The 17,856-nt window shown below is 53.3% G+C and overlaps 1 protein-coding gene across 5 annotated transcripts in view; it reads left to right on the top strand.

The window, feature by feature from the left end:
* The first annotated feature begins 986 nt into the window (after positions 1–986).
* The window catches only part of Flt4 (fms related receptor tyrosine kinase 4), a 41,728-nt gene continuing 24,858 nt past the window's right edge, over positions 987–17,856 (top strand). For 3 of the 5 annotated variants that reach the window (XM_041664538.1, XM_041664537.1, XM_041664541.1), the window contains exons 1-7: positions 987–1,074; positions 15,609–15,705; positions 16,185–16,429; positions 16,678–16,790; positions 16,880–17,042; positions 17,247–17,386; positions 17,675–17,843. In XM_041664538.1, the coding sequence (XP_041520472.1) occupies positions 1,017–1,074; positions 15,609–15,705; positions 16,185–16,429; positions 16,678–16,790; positions 16,880–17,042; positions 17,247–17,386; positions 17,675–17,843 (985 nt within the window). In that variant the 5' untranslated portion in view covers positions 987–1,016. Of the gene's footprint in view, positions 1,075–1,970; positions 2,037–15,608; positions 15,706–16,184; positions 16,430–16,677; positions 16,791–16,879; positions 17,043–17,246; positions 17,387–17,674; positions 17,844–17,856 lie in introns of those variants that run through there. The other 2 variants (XM_041664540.1, XM_041664542.1) reach the window with 2 other exon arrangements.

Genomic DNA, 17,856 nt, shown 5'->3' with positions numbered 1-17,856 from the left:
GCCAATTAATACCATAATGGAATTCCAGTACAAGCTAAATAAAATGAAAAACTCGTCAGAGCTGTCTGCCCACGTTGAAGACTTATATGCGTAGTAATTTCATTCCTATTCAGCAGAAAACAATTGCTCGTGCTTGAGAGTGGGAGATTTTATAACGGTCATCATCATCAGTCTGGCCTTGATTTTTGGCAAGGATGGCGGGGACTGGGAGGTGGGGAGCGTGGGAACAATGCGAACAGATTAAATAAAAACAGGAGAAGTTGGGATCGTCATTGTCATTCGGATTTATTTTGAAATAGGAAAATTCTAGCAAAAGAGCCACAAAGAGAAAGGAAGTCTGTGCGAGAGCGTTTGCCAAAACAGAAAGTGAGGTGTCACCTGATAAAAAAGACTTATGAATGAGCTCAGAGCAAAAGCATTTGGTGGGGAAGCTAAAGCGAAAGTCAGTCCTCCAGGGTCGGAGGGCGTGGGGAGGCAGTTACCCTAAGGTGCAGGGCTCCATTCACGCTATAGAAAGAGTGAGAGACTTCTGCAGGGGTTCTCGCTAAAACTTAACATACAGCTGTTTTCACCTTATATTCGTTGCCACTTTGCCCACTGATAGAAAGAAAATGCAGGAAAACACCACTGCCCGGTTTTGTCCGCTGCCCGGCGCCACAACGCTCACAGAGAACAGTGCAGTCACCTGCGCGCTTCGCCCGCCCGCAGGGGCCCTAGAAGGGGAGCTTGGTGGCGGCTACTTTGGAACTATCTTGGCTCAGGCTGCGCAAAAGCGGGCTCTCTCTTTACCGGGGCCCTGGATTCTGCTGGGATGAACTGGAAGGGACAGAAAGGGGCGAGGGGCGGGCTGAGGCTACCATGACCCTCCTCCCCCCCCCCCAGCCCCGCCCCGGGCCGCCTCAGCCCCGCCCCCGGATCGCTGCCCGGTCCGCGCCCGGTCGGCGCCTCGGCGCGCGCTCTCACTCCCAGCCCAGAGCTGCGGCCGCGCAGGTCCCACCCGCGCCCAGGGGCCGGAGATGCAGCCGGGCGCCGCACTGAGCCTGCGCCTGTGGCTCTGCCTCGGACTCCTCCACGGTGAGCTCCCCGGCCTCAACCCAAGCCCCGGCCTCGTTTAATCGCCCGGGGGCCGCCGCGCTCCAGGGGCCAGTGGTGAGACCGCACCGACGGGGCGGGAGGAGGGACGGACAGCTTGGGAGCCTGGGTGTGTGGACGGTCGCTGGAGCCCGAAGAGCCAGGAGGAATCCTGGGGCAGGGATCCGGGACCGCGGGGAGCAGGAAAGAACGGGCCGGGACTGCAGCCGGGTCACCGACAGGGTGGCGGGGCTGTAACCAAATCCCAGTCTTAGATCTACGGTTCGGAGTGAACTGCATTCTTAGCCTGGCTCCTTCGGGTCCTTACTCGCTCCCCAGGGAGGCCCGGGTGCACCGCCTCTGGGTCCCGATCCTCTAGCGTGAATCATTTCCCCATCGATCCCCGCCCGACCCCGCACTTGGGTGCGCACTTCCCGACGCCTTGCGTCTGCTCTGGAGGTCGGTCCCCCGAGGTCCCCCAGAGGGCGCTCCCGATGGGCGTCTACCTTCTCCAGGCTGAGATTGAGGACTCGGGACACCCTACCCCCGCACCCAACTCCCAGCACCCGACACTAGCGCTATCCCAGGTGATCCGAGGTGCAAGGCGAATTCTCGAGTCCGCAACTCCGGACCGATCCAAGTCGCCGTGAAAGGCCTGGGCTCCTGGGATTTGAGGGGATCTCCGAGTCAGAAAGGAAAGGAGACTTGAACCGTGAAGCAGCAGAGGCTGCAAAGTGGGAGACTTGGACAGGTTCAAGTTTGCGCTGAGAGCTTGGCTCTGTGGTGCTGAAGAGTGGCAGAGTGGTTGCGAGGAGGGGCCAGGAAGGAAGCGCTGAGGATAAGGCATGAGATGAGGGGGCATCCGCCCAGGATCCTCTGTCCCTGGAAATCCAGGGTGGCTGGATCATCACAGAGCTCCTGATACTTGATAGAGGAGTGCTGCGTGGCCTTGGAGAGAGAAACCTGTATGTTTGTATACTATAGAAATTGACTTTGCATGTTTCGTCCTTACCCCCACAGAGTGTGAGATCTCTTATATGTGGGGGAAACGTGTAACCTCCCAAGGTTCTCAGGCATGGGGCAGGATGGGAACTAACCAAAGCCAGTTTTGCTCTCGGAGCCTTGCTCTCAGCTCCCACTCTGTCCCATCGGAGAGGCAAGCCGAAGGAGATGTGGGTGAGCCTGTGCATAGACGATGCAGGATGGCTGGCCCTTTGGCTGTTTCTTGCTGCCCGGCATACAACCCTGAACCAGGCTTTTCACCTCTGTTCAGGATGTGTTTGTGAAGTGACTGAGTGTGTGGGAGAGGTAAATGGGGCTCTGGCTGGGCAACATGGGTGAGGAATGAGACTTCCCTGTGCCCGGGAGACCTCCCACATTTAGCCAAGTACGGTATCTGAGGCTCTAGGAGGTTTGGTCGACAAGAATGTAAGCTGTGCAAATTCTTCCCTCCCCGCTGCTGGAATCCTGGGGTAAGAGGCCTGAAAGGAGAGGGGTATCTTGACAGACAGGTACTTTGTAAGTATGTGAGGACCAGTTGAGGCCAGTAGGAACTGAGGAGGTGGGACTGGCCACGTGGGCTGTGAAGGGAAGGAGATGGTTCAATAGGATGTCCTAGAATGGATGGGAGTGTAGGGAGGGGGCTTCCAGTGGAAACAGAGATCAAGCTTCCCTCAGCCCTGTGCCTAGTTCCACCCTCTGCTTGGTCGGAGAGGACCCAGGAGCTCCCAGCCTGGTGGAGGATGCTACTGCAGGAACATGAACCCCCAAGTGCAGAGAGCGGGGTATACAGGTCAGAATAGAAAGAAAATCCCCTAAGAACAGACAAGCTAGAATGGGAGACCTGTGTGAAGCCTGAGAACCCTAAAATAAAGTCCTCGAAGGCAGGAGACTTGTGCTTTCGTCTTGGCTGTGCCTTAAAGTCCTCAAGCTGTAGCCTGAGCCCTCCTTTCCCCACCCGGCACTAATGTTTCTTCATGCTTTGTGGGCAGACAGGTAGACACAGAGGGGCTTCTTGGACTTGGGCTGGACTTGGATGCTCAGTGTCCTGATCCAGTCCCTTAAGTCTGATCCCAGCAGCGTCCCTGTAGAAAGAGCAAGTGGCAGCTTCAAGAAACATCATCTCAGGACTAAGCCTAGACTGAAGCTAGTTAGGAACCAGGAGACTGGTAGGAACTCTTATGTGGCACTGGGTATCCGCAGCGTGGGGCTGAAAGTGCTCAGAGAGACCCATTTGTCGTCTGTGGGCTGCATAAGAAGGCAAGGTCACGTCCATCTAGGGCAGTGGTGCTCAACCTTCCTAATGCTGTGGCCTTTTCATACAGTTCCTCATGTTGTGGTGACCCCAACCATAAAATTATCTTCGTTGCTACTTCATAATGGTAATGTTGCTACTGTTTTGAATCGTAATGTGAATATCTGATATGCAGATGGTCTTCGGCCACCCTGTGAAAGAGTCATTGGACCCTTAAGGGGTCGTGACCCCCATGTTGAGCACGACTTATCTAGGGGCTTCTAGGAGGGATCTGCAGAATACCCAGAAAGGGAATTCTGAGCAGAGTGAGGAGCCTCTCAAATGAGGCCCGGAGATAGGAATGCCCAGTTGAAGACAAGCGAACGTAAGCTGAGGCTAGCCAGAGCTTGGTATGGCTAGACAGGGAGTGAGTGGCAGAAGAGATGGCAGGAGCCAGCAGCCACAGGTGACTGTCCAGGTGAGCCAGAGCCTACCAGTAAACGGGACATTAGTAAGTGGGAAGAGGAGAGGTGATGCTCCAGGACGCTGGCTTGAGCAAACAGGTGGATAGTAAGGTCATCCGTCTGAGGAGGAAGAGGCCTGGAGAAACATGGTCTCCAGATGAAGGCATCCAGATGACTTTCTGGAAGATGCCAGGTCAGACAAGGAAGGAAAGTTGGGAGAACCGGAGTGCAACGTAGGGGAGGAAAGAAAGAAAGTCCTCTGTGTCTAGCAGCTCGGTGTTTTCCTCTACCGGTCAGGTGTCTCCCCACCACGCCTGGCTTGCACTCCCACAGCTTCTGGGAAGCTTCTGGAGAGATGTGTCCCAAAGACAACCCTGCACTCCATCGGGACATCTCTGATAGAGAAGCAGCCGGCATGTCCCCACCAGAGCCAGGGATTGCTGAGTTTTGGTCCTTTTCAGACACTGGCTTCCTCTGGGATCTCAGTTTTCCGGTCACACTGCGGGGACGCGTCTGGGAGCAGGAAGGTGCAGGCACTATGCTGGAGGCAGCTCAGAGGCTCAGGGCTCCTGCCCTGCCCTGCAGGGAGGTGCCAGTAGCAGTCACACCCTCTGCCCTTGCTCCTCAGCTCAGCTGCCACCCTGTCCCTGATGGCCAGGCCTAGGCAGGCGCAGGTCTTGGTGGCAAGTGGGGGAGCCCCCTGCCACGTGGCCGGCAAGGTCAGCAGGGGTTCATGGGAAAGGACTTGTCGGCCACAAGAGAGGACATCCTGCCTGCATTTCCCTCTTCCTGAGGCAGGAGCTGGTGGCCCCGATTTAGCAGCGCTGAGGGGCCACTTCTGAGCCAGCTGGATTGTGTGATAAAGTGACTTGTCTTGCCAGCCACTAAGCAGAGACCTGGCCCCAGGGTGTCCAGGGCAACTAGGGCAACTGACTGGCACAGCTGGCGACACCATAGCCACCCAGTGCCCAGAGCTCAGCAGGTGCTAGAGTCCCCTCAGTCTTCTTCTGCACCCCACAGAATATAGAGGCAGCCTGTACTCCCAACCTCACCCCTGATTCTTGAGTTCCAGCACCTTCCAGATGTTTACCATGGTGCTTCCCCAAGGGACATCTCTGAAACACAGATCTGAATATCCCAGAAGCCCCCAAATGTAAGCACCAGCTCCTGCTAGTGGAGCAGATCTTTCCTTCTGGATTCCAAGGGCACCCTGACCTAACAGGCACCCAGCCTTCACCCACCTAGTCCCACAGGTTCCAGCTTGTGCCCACTTAGTCTCACAGGCACCCAGCTTGCACCCACCTAAGCCCTCAGGCACCCAGACTACACCCATTGCATCCCTAACTCAATACTGACTGACCCTTTCCTGCTCCACTCAGGCTCCTGGAGGGCTGCTGAAAGCTCCGGGAAGAAGTTAGTTCCACTGCAGGGGTCCACCAGGGGGAATGGGCTCACTCTCATTCTCTGTGTGCCCACGAGTAGAGATTCCAGGCTTCCAGCTCAGGCTTAGAAAGAGGCTGGAGTACCAGCTTCAAAACTTTCATAGCTTCTCCCAAGTGGTGGTTCATCTGTATTTTAAGCCACATGCCAAGTATACATGAGTATTCCCAAACACACACACACAGGGTCTAGGAGTAAGCTATACATATCACCTCAGTATAAAATGATTCATGAAATCATTTCACATAAGAGTGTATGGAGAATTTACCCTTGTGATGTAGGCATCATTGCTCCCATTTTGGAAATCTGGAAATTAAAGGCAGGAGGGTGAAATGGCTCACTAAATGCCACTAGATGCCAGGGGTGAATTGGTTACAAGAAAGTGACATGTGTCTGGCCCCAGACGACACTGAGACCCAAGAGAGGGCATGTAGGACAGCATTGGAGAGAGCGCAGGTAGACTCCTAAGGGTCTGACCCCTCAGACATTGTCACGTTGATGTCCGCACCCTGCCCCCAAACAGTGCTGGGCATTTTATTTCCCATAGGTCTAGCTTTGGCCTGAGGTGCACACCTCAGCACATGGCACCTTCCCTTTACCAGGTTCCACCTCCCTCCCGCTGCATGTGCACACAGAATACATAGTGCCCCCCAAGCCAGCCACGGGTTAGTCACATAGGAACACGGTGAGGCTGCCACAGTAAAGATCAGTGAAAACCCCAGTCTTGAACTACGGACTTGTCAGGTGTGAGAAACCAACTTTTCCACGAAGCCTCAAACAAGTGTGGGGGTCTTCTGAAGGGAGCCTGGCGGGGTCGGGGGACATTGGGCTAATACACAGGAGTAGAGGAAGAGATTGTCACACAAAGATGACAAAGGGAAGACAGCATCTCCAGGGCTGGGGAGGGACAGTGTGGATGACCAGGAAGTCAAGAGCATCCATACTGCGCCCAAGCAGGAGGCAGGCACAAGACAATTTCATCAGGAAAGAGAGTTGTATTCTAGAAAGATCCTCTGGCCACTGGGCAGATGAGAATATGCTGGTCCAGGACTGATACCCTGTGCTAGTCCAGACAGGAGGATGGATGGAGGATGTCAGCCCTGTGAGGCATCTGAACTCTGAGTGCAAAATTCAATGCCGGCATGATAAGGAGAGGAAGGATCGGGACCTGGTGTTCCTGTCACGTTATCTTTGATGTCCTCTTCCTGGGCGAGCAAGCTCTTACTCAGTCTACAGAGCCTGTTTCAGCTCTGAGAACAGGCGTGGTACGGAGACTCGTTAGCTGTGGGAGATGGGTGGTTCCCGACAACTGCTGGAAAGACCACCATCAGACTGCCAGCCTAAGCAGAGGATGCGCAGTAATAGCGGGAGAAAGCTGGTGTTCTTTCATAAATTGCAGAAGTGCAGGTAATACTGACATCCGTGAAAGGTGGCATAAGCCTGTCCCCAAAGGCGATCTGTTACTAGCTGTGAAATTTCAGGCAAGTGCCTCAGTTTCCCCTCTGTACCATGGTATTACCGTACCTAACTGGCACTGGGAGCGTATAATTGGGAATAGGGAGTGGGAGCAGTGTGTTGCCGCGCTGGTGCACAAAAAGTGCTAAATACGCACTTGCTTTTATTGTTGTAACAGGATGTATTGGTATAAGCAGAATTTGGGGGTCAGCGCGTGTGAACGTTTTTTATTGCTGCTGCGTGAGCCGCGGCTTCTCTACATCCTTGCCAACCCCAGGAAGTGCGTGCTTTCGGTTCTTATTCATCAGATGAGTGGGCGCTCATGTGTTCCCAGGTTCCTGTGTGTTCTGCTGATGTTAGACATGGCCTGGGTCTGAAGGCCGAGGGTCCCATCAGGACAGAAATGCAGGAGAGCTGTTGGGAGGAGAGCTTGTCTGGGAGCACGAAACAGGGTTGATGTACCCAAGGTATGCCATTGTAAGCAGGGCTATAAGTAAGTAAACAAGTCTGTATCCAGGGCGGGAGCCTGGGCCTTTTTATATGGCCTCATCGCCTCTCTCTCTCTCTCTCTCTCTCTCTCTCTCTCTCCTATCTATCTGGTTTTTAGTTACCATGTAGGTCAGTAACTTCCTATTAGGTTAACAAACTGCAGATGAGCTCTCAAAAGCACCCTCCCTGGCCCCCATCAAACAAGGCTGCTCCAAGCCTCCTCCCTGCCTGTTCCGACCCAACACAGAATGATTGGCAGACACAGAAGCCGTAAGCCAAGCACTCAGCAGGCAGATGGTAGCAATGGGTCAGTCACTATTTATTCTAAACTTGTAGTGGTTTCTGGGTATGTATTGCGGTATTTGTAATTTGTCTATCACTCACGGTAATCTTAGGAGGAATTCACATCTCACAAAGGGACAATATGGGAGCTTAGAGAGAGGAACTGAAATCTGGTCCAGGCCGTTGTGGTGACGAACCAGCCAGCTCCAAGCATACCCAGGGCAGCACCCTCTAGCCCTGGAAACTCCGGCCCTATAGGTGGGAAACGAGATCCTGATGGCCACTTGAGCCTTGAGCTCAGAAGGCAAGAGGTGTCAGCCAGCTCAGGAGGACTCCACAATAGAACACTCCTGCCATCTCCCTGCCAGCTGTCTGCCGTGCCAGGGAGAGCATGGGGGCAGCCCTGAGAATAATGCCCTAAAACTTGAGCTCCGCCCAGCCAGCTATGCCCCATTATATCCCACCACAGCTTGTCTGTAGGCAACAGCCTGGCCGTCTCTGTCCTCCTGGGCGTAGCCACGTAAGAGAGTGCATGTCACTCTTGACACGACAAGCCTGTTTTCTGAGTCAGCTCGGGGGCAGAGACCCCGGTATCATTCCATGACCATCATACTGGACTTAAGGACCTGGATGTGAACTGCTAACATTTTGCCTCTTGGCACCTTCACCTGACGCAAACCCTCCTGGAGATTCGGGTCAGGGCTGGACTGCAGGCGTTACTCTAAGGCTCACTACCAGACAGAGAGGTTGCACAGGCCTCCAGCTGCAGTAATTCTCCAGGTGGAGACAAGGAGGTCAGAAGACATTGCCCGAAGCCAGGCCAACTCAATGGGCTCAGCCAGAATGTGGAGACATGCAGCCTTTCAGGAAATAAGGCCAGCCTGAGGACATCCATAGCTCCAGAGGGTCTATGGGAACCAGGGACAGGGCCCTGAAGCAACATTGTCCCTCTGTGCTTAGAAATAGGCTAGAGGCCAAGGAGGCTGCAGGGCACCGAGGAGTCAGGCCAGGGCTCAGAGTGACAAGAGAGAAAGGACAGAGAGGTGTTAGGATGAGGGTGAGGAGGAGTGTCGAAGGTGTGCCCATTGGTAACTCACACCATCATGCCAACTTTCCTTGGCTGCATCCCAGGACTTGTGCAGCAGCTCCCCCAAAACCCCTCCAACCTGCCCTGCAAAGAAAACCAACACTTTTCACCTTCTGGAGTCCCAGAATATCTCCTGGGCACATTCATCAAGTAGATTCTGTCCCCTCCCTTGGCTTCAGACTTCTTTGTCTCATAATCCTTTCTACATGCATCCTTAGCATCCTTCATATTTCCTCAGCATCCTCTCTCTGGACCCACCTGGGCAGGACTCGGAAACACACCCAGCCCAGGGACAGCCACAGTAAAGGAAGAATCCTCACTAGGTCTTAGCAGTTCTTGTGTTTGGTCGAGCTCCGCTTGACCCTCTGGGAAGGTGCTTTTGAAAATGTGTTTTGGCTGGAGATGGAGGAAGGCTGAGGCAAGAGGACAGAGAGTTTAAGACGAGTCTTGGCTATATGAAACCCTGTCAGAAAAGGAAAGAAGGGGGAAATGGTTGGTGGTTTAAAGGGATTTGCTGGCCATAAACTGGACCATGAAACTAAAGAAATAGATGAACAGGAAGCAGAAAAAAAATGAGGGGAAAGCTGGCTGCTCAGGACAACATGGCTTCCTGCATGGGCTTCCCTATGAGGGGGTCTCTAAGGCTTTCAGTGAGGGATTCGGAGGAAAAGAAAGCTCTGCCCAGAGGATCTTTGCCCTTAGGCTCCGAAGCAGGGATGGACCTCTGCTTAGCTAGATCTGGACTACCCTAAAACTGCTACCTGCCACCTCAGATTCCTTGCCACTGTCTGGACTCAGGATGCTCCCCTCCCTCTAAGGCAGCTGTGAGTACTAACTGAGATGTCGATTGCCAGGCCAGCTGCCCATTTGCCTGGCCGGCGCCCAGCGCTTATCTGCCAGAAGATTTCCGTAGCACCTGTCTAACCCTCAGCTAGATGCCAGCTTTGCCTCGGGAGCGGCTGCACCACGGTCTCTCGCGCCTGACGCCAGGGTCTCTGGGACCCAAGGCTGGATGGTGCCCCCAGGACTGCTGACAGCACAGGGAAGTGGAGGTGTGCACTCTGGCCTTCCTGACCCCTGCTTGGCGTCTGCCTCTACTGCCCTGCTGCAGCCTTGGGGGCCAGGGACCTGCTGGCCCTGGGAGGAAGAAGTCAGTTCCCGAGTCAGGAACAGGAAGGCAGGGGGGAGCGCAGCAGAGACCAGGATGACAGTACTTCCTGCTGCGGGAAAGGAAGGACAGCAGAGACAGTCAACAGCCAAGCAGGAAGGATGCACCCTTTTCAGGGTTGCATGTGGGGGTTGGGCAGTCACAGAGCCTCAGGACACAGCAGCCTTCAGACCCAAATGGGCCCAGCTACAGAGCAATCTGATGTTCTCCTGCCCGTTCAAAACTGGAAGCACCGAGAACCTACATCGTTCCAGCCCAAAGAAATAACGCTGAGCTCTGTTTAGTCCATCTTCCATACAGACACCCACCCGCCCGTCCATACATCCATCAACAGACCCATCTGTTCACTCTGCCAACTATGCCTTTCAATCCCTCTACCAAGCCATCTATCCGTCCATCTGACCATCCTTCCATCCATCGGTTCACACGCTCATCTGTTACCACTACAAACTGCGTCCTTCCATCTCTGTATCATCCGTCCAATCATCCATCCATCCATCCTCACTTTTGCCTGTCTGTCTATTCATCCATCTGTCCTGCTATTCACCCATTCGTCCATCTACCCATCCACTTAGTCATTCAGCGCGTCTTTACCTTGCCTGGTGCTGAACTAGGCATGGGGAGGGGTAGAAGAGAGAATTATCTTGTTCCTTACCCATTGACGCTTATTTCAAACGGAGGGCAATGGAAAGCAGGGGGGGTACAAATGATGGCATAAGCAAGCACAAGGCTGAAGAGCTTGAAGCAGGAACTTGGGTTTTGTCAAAGTGAGGAGATCACATCTAAGCTGTGGCCTGGAGTTAAGCAGAGCATGAAGAGAAAGCTCGTGGCCCTAAGGCAGAATGAGCATGGCATGCTGCTGCACAGTGTGGTGGTGAGGGGATGTGGACGTGAGGCAGAAATGGGCCGTGAGCATGCGCAGAGGATGAGCATGCGCAGAGGTGAGCAGGCGCTAAGCCTGTCAGGAATTCGGATTTTCCCAGAAAGGCAGTGTGAAGTCACATAAAAGATTCAAAGATATGTAGGATATGGCTTCATTATGTATGATACACACAAACACACACACTAGACGTATAATATGTAATTATATATTATAAAGTATATTTATATTGCATTTAATATATGTAACTATTTATGTGTATGGGTGTTTTGCACCACTGGACTCTGGTGCCCACAGAGTGCAGAAAGTATCAGATCCCTTAGAATTGGAGTCTCAGATGGTTGTGAGCTAACATGTGGGTGCTAAGAATCAAATCCAGTCCTCTGGAAGAATAGCCAGTGCTCTTAATCACTGAGCCATCTCTTCAACCCCCCCCCCCCACTGTGTGTTATAATAATAACATATTAATAACATTTGTTATTACCAACAAATGCATGGAGAAAATCATGAGAAAGACAAGAGGCCACTTTGGGGGCAAATGTAGCTGGTAGACCCCCACCAGGTGAGCACAGGCCAAAAAAGTAATGCATGGGACCTACCAGGCATTGTGGTGTGTGAAGTAGGGGAAAGAAGGCAGCTGTCCACAGTGATTCCCATCTGGAGACACCAAGACTCTAGAAGAAGGAGCCTTTGACAGGGGTAACAGAGTCTGAGTCTGGCCTTTAGATGAGGAAAATGAAAGTTGGAGTGAGTGTCTGTGGGGCCGAATCCAACGCGCATCAGGATGCCTTTAGTTGAGTGGAGAGAAGTGGTCTGAGCTGAAAATAAATGTCTTTTTAATTATCTGGACCTTGAGAAGAGAGAGCATAAGGAAGGGAGAGTAAAAGAAGGCAGTGGTGGGCAGAGGAGACCAAAGAAGAAGAGAAGAGAGCGAGGTCAGGGGAACCAGCGAGTGTCCTAGTATACAATACAAGCACATGTGAAGGAGAACTTTGGCCACAAAGAAGAATATGAAAAAAACAGTAGCCAGAGCAGTGGAGAATTGCTTCACTGTGTTTCTGGTATGAAGATGGGAGGTGTTTCCATGGAGAAAGACTAGCAATCAGAAAAGAGCGAGACTCGGATGTAGGAAGTGAGGGCACACAAGTGTGGTTTGATAGCCAGAATTCCAGAAGTCCTTCCTTGAGGAGGGTGTGAGCTCCAGATGAAGGACAGCAAATCATTCCATCTGATATCGTCTTGTTTGTGAATGCTGACAGTTGGGAAAGAAAGAACATTCTGGACATATTAACCTGCTCAGTCTGCAAGAAGTAAAAATCTCGCCTTTAATCCCAGCACTTGGGAGGCAGAGGCAGGCGGATCTCTGTGAGTTCGAGACCAGCCTGGTCTACAAGAGCTAGTTCCAGGACAGGCTTCAAAACCACAGAGAAACCCTGTCTCAAAAAAAAAAAAAAAAAAAAAAAAAAAAGAAGTAAAAATCAATGGGACATGGTCAGTATGAGGGGCTTCACTAGGCAGGGTTGAGTATCTCTGGAATGTGGCGTCCTGGCTTGGAAGGGAGGATTATAGGCAAAAGGACAATCAGAGTGATTTGCTATGAACAGAGAGCCAGGAGAGGAGATAGGGCGATAGGTGTTTTTGATGAAGACGAAAAATTTCAGTGGTGGATAAGGACACCTGAGCAAGAAAGGAAGGAAAACAAAGGAAACCTAGGGTGGCAGGCATTCGGGGATGGCGCGGTTTCTGGTGGTGACTACATCCAGGGTGTGCCCCTGGAAGCCAGTGGCTGACAGGAGAGGAGGAGAAGATCTCAAAGTTGAGGGAGGGAGCGGGTGAGTCATCCTGTGGATGTTGAAGTCATGGAGAAGGGCATGAGCTGGGGTGGGGAGGAGGATGGTGAGCCAGGAGCTATAGTCGGCAGAGAATGAAAGGAAGTGAGCGGGAGAGAAGCCGATGACAGCTTTAGTGGGGGAGAATATGGTGCCATCAAAAGCATGAGCCTGCAGGCTTGCTGCAGGGAGGGGAAATGGCCAAAAGGCATTCTCCATCTGGAATATGGGGTCTGGGGGGAGAACCCAGCAGAGGAAATGGTGTCCTCAGTCAGGTTTCACATAAGCAGGAGGAAACAGGATGGATAGTCTTAATTGGGATTAATTCCTACTCTGGGGGATGCAGTATGGATGGGCTCTATTCTTTCCATCCATCTATCTACCCACCCTCTCCCATTCCTCCATCCATTCATTCATCCATCAGTCTGTGTACTTCATCTATCTACCTGCCCAATCTCCCATCCATCCCATTTGTTCACCTGATGGTCCATCATGCGTCTTATTCTCTTTCCTTCTATTACCCACCAGCCACTCTCACATCCTCCTTCTGAATCTTTGTTGCGCATCTCCCATTTAGAGTTCAGGAAGATAAAAGCCACCATTCAGGCTAATTACCATTCTAACAGCAGGATCCCCCAGGAGGACAAGGCGGAAGCCTGAATGATGATGACTGCTCCCTAGGGAAGGGGCATATTGAACTAGACTAAAGAGGGATATCCCCAGAAGGGAAGGAAATGGGAATGTCCTAGACTGCAGGACAGACTAGCTGCAATGCCCTGGGCCTCTTAGGAGCTGAGGCCAGAGGGACAAGGAGCAGCCAGCAGGTCGGCTGCTCCTCTGCTGTGTCTCAGCTAAGAAAAAGCAAAAGCCACCAAAGAAAACTGGGCTTCCAGTTGCCACAGTCCTGCAGCTGGCAATTGCCAGGAGTGTGCAAGGGTGTACACTCCCAACTTCACTGGGGGTGGGGGGAAAGTCCTCTATCCTAAGTAGGGTTGATGTAGATATGCACTGATCATAGCAGCTCTCCTCCTATGCCACATGTCACCTTCATCCTAACCTCCATCAGGGCCATCAGAAAGGGACAGGTCTCTCACTCCCACAGGTCAAGACCCATGCTAATCACACCACCTCCTTCTGTAGCTCAAATTATAGACCACTGTCCACTCAATCACCTACGTGTTTGCCCATCTGTTTACCTTGTATGGCTTTATTAATTTTTTTCAGTGTTTAGCAGACAAAAAAACTGCTTTAAAGCCTAGCTCTGCAAAGAGCCTTTTGGGATTCCTTCAAGCCCTGAAATTGAGCTCTCTTCCCAACACGGTAGATGTCTCCTCAGACTCAGACCTACCTACCATGCATAGGTCAGGTACCCTTTCGTTCGGAGAACAGTCTGCAGAGTCCAGACACTTCTCGCCTCAGAAACCCAGAGAAAGCTGTGTCCCAAGGCCAGGACTACTGGTCTATGTATCAAGAGCTGAACACAAAATGTGTGTGTGTGTGTGTGGTGGGGAGGGGGGGGGTCCTTGGCAGCAGTCACAGCAGCTCACAAGCTGTCAAGCAACTACCTTCATAGGGCAGATCCTCGGTCCAGCTGAGGCCTCAGTCTCCCTGACTGTACCATAGGATTAGATACTGGATGAGGTCCTAGGCAAGTCTGGCTGTGAGGTGACATGAATAGAAGAGGGGAAATGGTTCCAAATTGTAACCAGAAGAGAGACCACCGTGTGTTAACTGGTAGCTGAGCTGTCTGCATGATGCTGATCCATCCTGTGTGGAGCATGTATTCCTGGCACCATCCACCCCATCAGGTGACTTGTGGTCAGCATGTGTAGAACCATCTGCAGTGGGATACTCCAGGCTCTCTCCCCACTCCCCACTAGCTATAAGGCAGAAATCTGGGACCACAGAACCAGCTGAGGAACAAAACAGTCTGAGTTGCTGCTCCAAACCCCAAGGACCTCTAGGACTAAAAGGGGGCTAGTGGCAGGAGAGTGGTCTGTGACCACCATCCCAGGAGGACAGGGAATGGGGAGGGGTACAGGACGCAGCCCTGGGCCTCCAGCCGCACAGTCCTCCCTTCCTGTTGTCTCAGGACGGTCCTGGCAGGATGCATCTGCCAAAGTTCCAGGGCCAGACCTCCCTCAGGCCATGCTCCCCTCTGCCCCCATCAGGAATCCACCCCATCCGTCACGTATCTGCAATTGAGAACCCGTCAGAGATGGCACAACTGTGCACACTTGTGAACACAGCTAGAACCACATGCATCTCTCAGAGACATGCACATCTGCTCACCCAGGCCCGCAGATACAGATAGATGTGTGTACACAGAAGACCCCACTTTACACATGTGCAGGCACACATACGTGCGTGTGCGCATGCACACCCTACTCGGAGATTGTTGATGGTGCACAGCTATGTGTGTGAGCTACAGAGGTGAGATCCTGGAGAGCAGAGAGGCCTCACCTAACCAGCCTAGCCATGGAAGGCAGAAGGTGGGTTCTGCCAAAGCGGGTTCACTTGTGCATCTGGAGAGGAACACCATGGGAAGGCCTGAGGGTGTGGAAGAAACCTGGACAGACAAAACTCAGAGGAGGCTCAGACAGGCAGAGCAGAAAGAAGCTGGTAGAGCCCAGAAACTGAAGAAAGAAACTGTCTGGGACCTGGGAGAGAGCGAGGTCATGGGCGGAGCATGGATCTAGGATACATGAACCCCTCATAAGCAGTAGGTATGGATGTGGGATTCAGGATGGAGGGGGGTCTCTGGCAAAACTGGGGAGTCTCCACACTCCAAATCTCTTCTCCAGTCTCCTGCTAGCCCCATCCCATAGGAGGAGACCTGAAGGCTCCTCCTCTTCCTGCTTCCTGCTAGCAGCTCAGGTCATTTAAAGTCAAAAGTCAGGGCAGCAGTCAAAGTTAGCTGGAATTGGGCTCCATTTGTGAACGGAGACAGGGCAGGGCTGTGGTGGGGACCGGTGGCCTTGACCAGAGCAAGGGATAGTTTGTGGTAGAGATTGGAAGTTGTTGTGGCACCTTTGGGCTGACGCTGTAGCAAGGCTACACATGGGGAGACAAGGCTAGGCTGACTGAAAGCCACTAGGCTAGCCCTGCCTTGGGGAAACATCCCAGAGGGCCCAACTGTGCCCGGACAGTGCAGGAACTGTCGCGTGACCCCATGACGTAACACCACTATAACCTTGTCTTTCACCTCAGGCCTGGCAAATGGTTACTCCATGACCCCTCCAACCCTGAACATCACAGAGGACACATACGTCATTGACACTGGGGACAGCCTATCCATATCCTGCAGGTACTGGCTCCTCCCCACCTGGCAGTCCATGAAGGCTGCTCTAGACTGAGACAAGAGGTAGCTGGCTAAAGAACTCCCCAGAGTAGCCTGAGTGGGAGTCCTAGGATGTGGTCTCCCAGAGGCACCTGCACTCACCCAGCCTCCCCTAAAACCTCATCCAGATCACCTACACCCATTCCCAGGTACCTCTCACTAGCCCCAGGCCTACCCCTCAGATCCTAGAGCCTCCTCAGAGTACCAGCTATTGAAGAAGGCCTGTGTTACCAGCCTGTCCATTCACAGCTCCAAGAACTAGGCAGAGAGTCAAGGGCTCAGGGGGTGGATCTGTGGAATATACCCCAAGCTTGGGTTGCCCTTCTCTGGGAAGACAGAATGATGGCCAAAGCTCTTGCTTGACCCTTGAGGGAGGTTCCTTGGAGACTGTGGCTCTAAGCTAAAACTGGGAAGGAGAGATGCTTATTTCTACTATTCTCTGCTAGGGGGCAGCACCCCCTTGAGTGGACCTGGCCAGGGGCCCAGGAGGTACTGACCACAGGTGGGAAGGACGGTGAGGAGACCCAGGTTGTGCAAGACTGTGAAGGCACAGAAGCTAGGCCCTACTGCAAGGTGCTGCTGCTGGCCCAGACTCACGCCAACAACACGGGCAGCTACCACTGCTACTACAAGTACATCAAGGCCAGAATTGAGGGCACCACAGCTGCCAGCACCTATGTGTTTGTAAGAGGTGAGGCCTGTCTGGGGCCGGGTCCTGGAGGGAGTAGCTGGTGCCTAGGCTACTAGGCACCACCTCCAGCCTGCTGATACCAGGCAGGCAGGAGTGATTATGGGGCCTTCCTGTGCTCCACACAGAAGCAGGAGGCTAGAACTTCACCACCCTGACCCACGGGGCTCCCTTATACTTCCCACACCCCCAGCCCTAGCCAGAGACATCCTGGACGGCTACCTTACCCAACTTCTATGCCATCTCTACAGACTTTGAACAGCCCTTCATCAACAAACCTGACACGCTCCTGGTCACCAGGAAGGACTTGATGTGGGTGCCCTGCTTGGTGTCCATTCCCGGCCTCAACATCACGCTGCGCTCGGTACTCTTCCTTCCCCGGCCTCACCCCATGATCCCGTCCTCTAATGCCATCCCTGGGAAAGGCAGCTGACAGTCCCTGTGTCCCTCCAGCAAAGCTCAGTGCTACATCCCGACGGGCAAAAGGTGCTGTGGGATGACCGCCGGGGCATGCAGGTACCCACACTGCTGCTGCGCGACGCCCTGTACCTGCAATGCGAGACCACCTGGGGTGACCGGGACTTCCTTTCCAATCCCTTCATCGTGCATATCACAGGTACAGGCTGCCACTTCCATCTCACCCCAGTTACCACACTTGTGCACCCCCGAGAAGAGCAGGGCAGGCATACTGTAACCCTGTGTTGCTAGTTCCGGTTCGCGGGGCTGTTAGCATCACGGATGGTCTTATCACCCACTGCTCTCCATGCCATGTGTGTTGTCCTATGAGAAGTGTGGGAGGTGACACTGTGTGTGTCACCAGGCAATGAGCTATATGACATCCAGCTGTTCCCCAAGAAGTCACTGGAGCTGTTGGTTGGAGAGAAGCTGGTTTTGAACTGTACGGTGTGGGCTGAGTTCAACTCGGGTGTCACCTTCGACTGGGATTATCCAGGGAAGCAGGTAAGGTCAGCAGCTTTGCCAGGTACCTTCTTCCCACGGCCCTGTCCTCAGCGCCCCATCTAGGACTCGCCATGCCCAGTCTACCTGTACCTGGCACATACTGGGCCCCTGTGCGGAGGAGATATAGACTCAGGAACCCAAATATTTTGGGGAAGTTTTCCCATCCCAAAGCCAACTCAGGGGCTAGCTATCCAGAGCCACTTGTGTTTGGAAAGGGGTGTGTGGCTTTGCTAGGTTGGGTCTGCCCCTGCCTGCCTGCTGATCCTGGGCTTCCCCTGGGTGTGGCAGGCAGAGCGGGGTAAGTGGGTACCTGAGCGACGTTCCCAGCAGACTCACACAGAACTCTCCAGCATCCTGACCATCCACAATGTCAGCCAGCACGACCTGGGTCCCTACGTGTGTGAGGCCAACAATGGCATTCAGCGGTTCCGGGAAAGCACAGAGGTCATTGTGCACGGTATGACCTGGGA

Source organism: Microtus oregoni, unplaced genomic scaffold (genome assembly GCF_018167655.1).
Source record: "Microtus oregoni isolate MIOR12 unplaced genomic scaffold, Mior012 000015F_ref0000493, whole genome shotgun sequence".
NCBI classification, from domain to species: Eukaryota; Metazoa; Chordata; class Mammalia; order Rodentia; family Cricetidae; genus Microtus; species Microtus oregoni.
The sequence above is the reverse complement of the archived record's forward strand: the minus strand, read 5'-3'. Positions and strand labels throughout refer to the sequence as shown.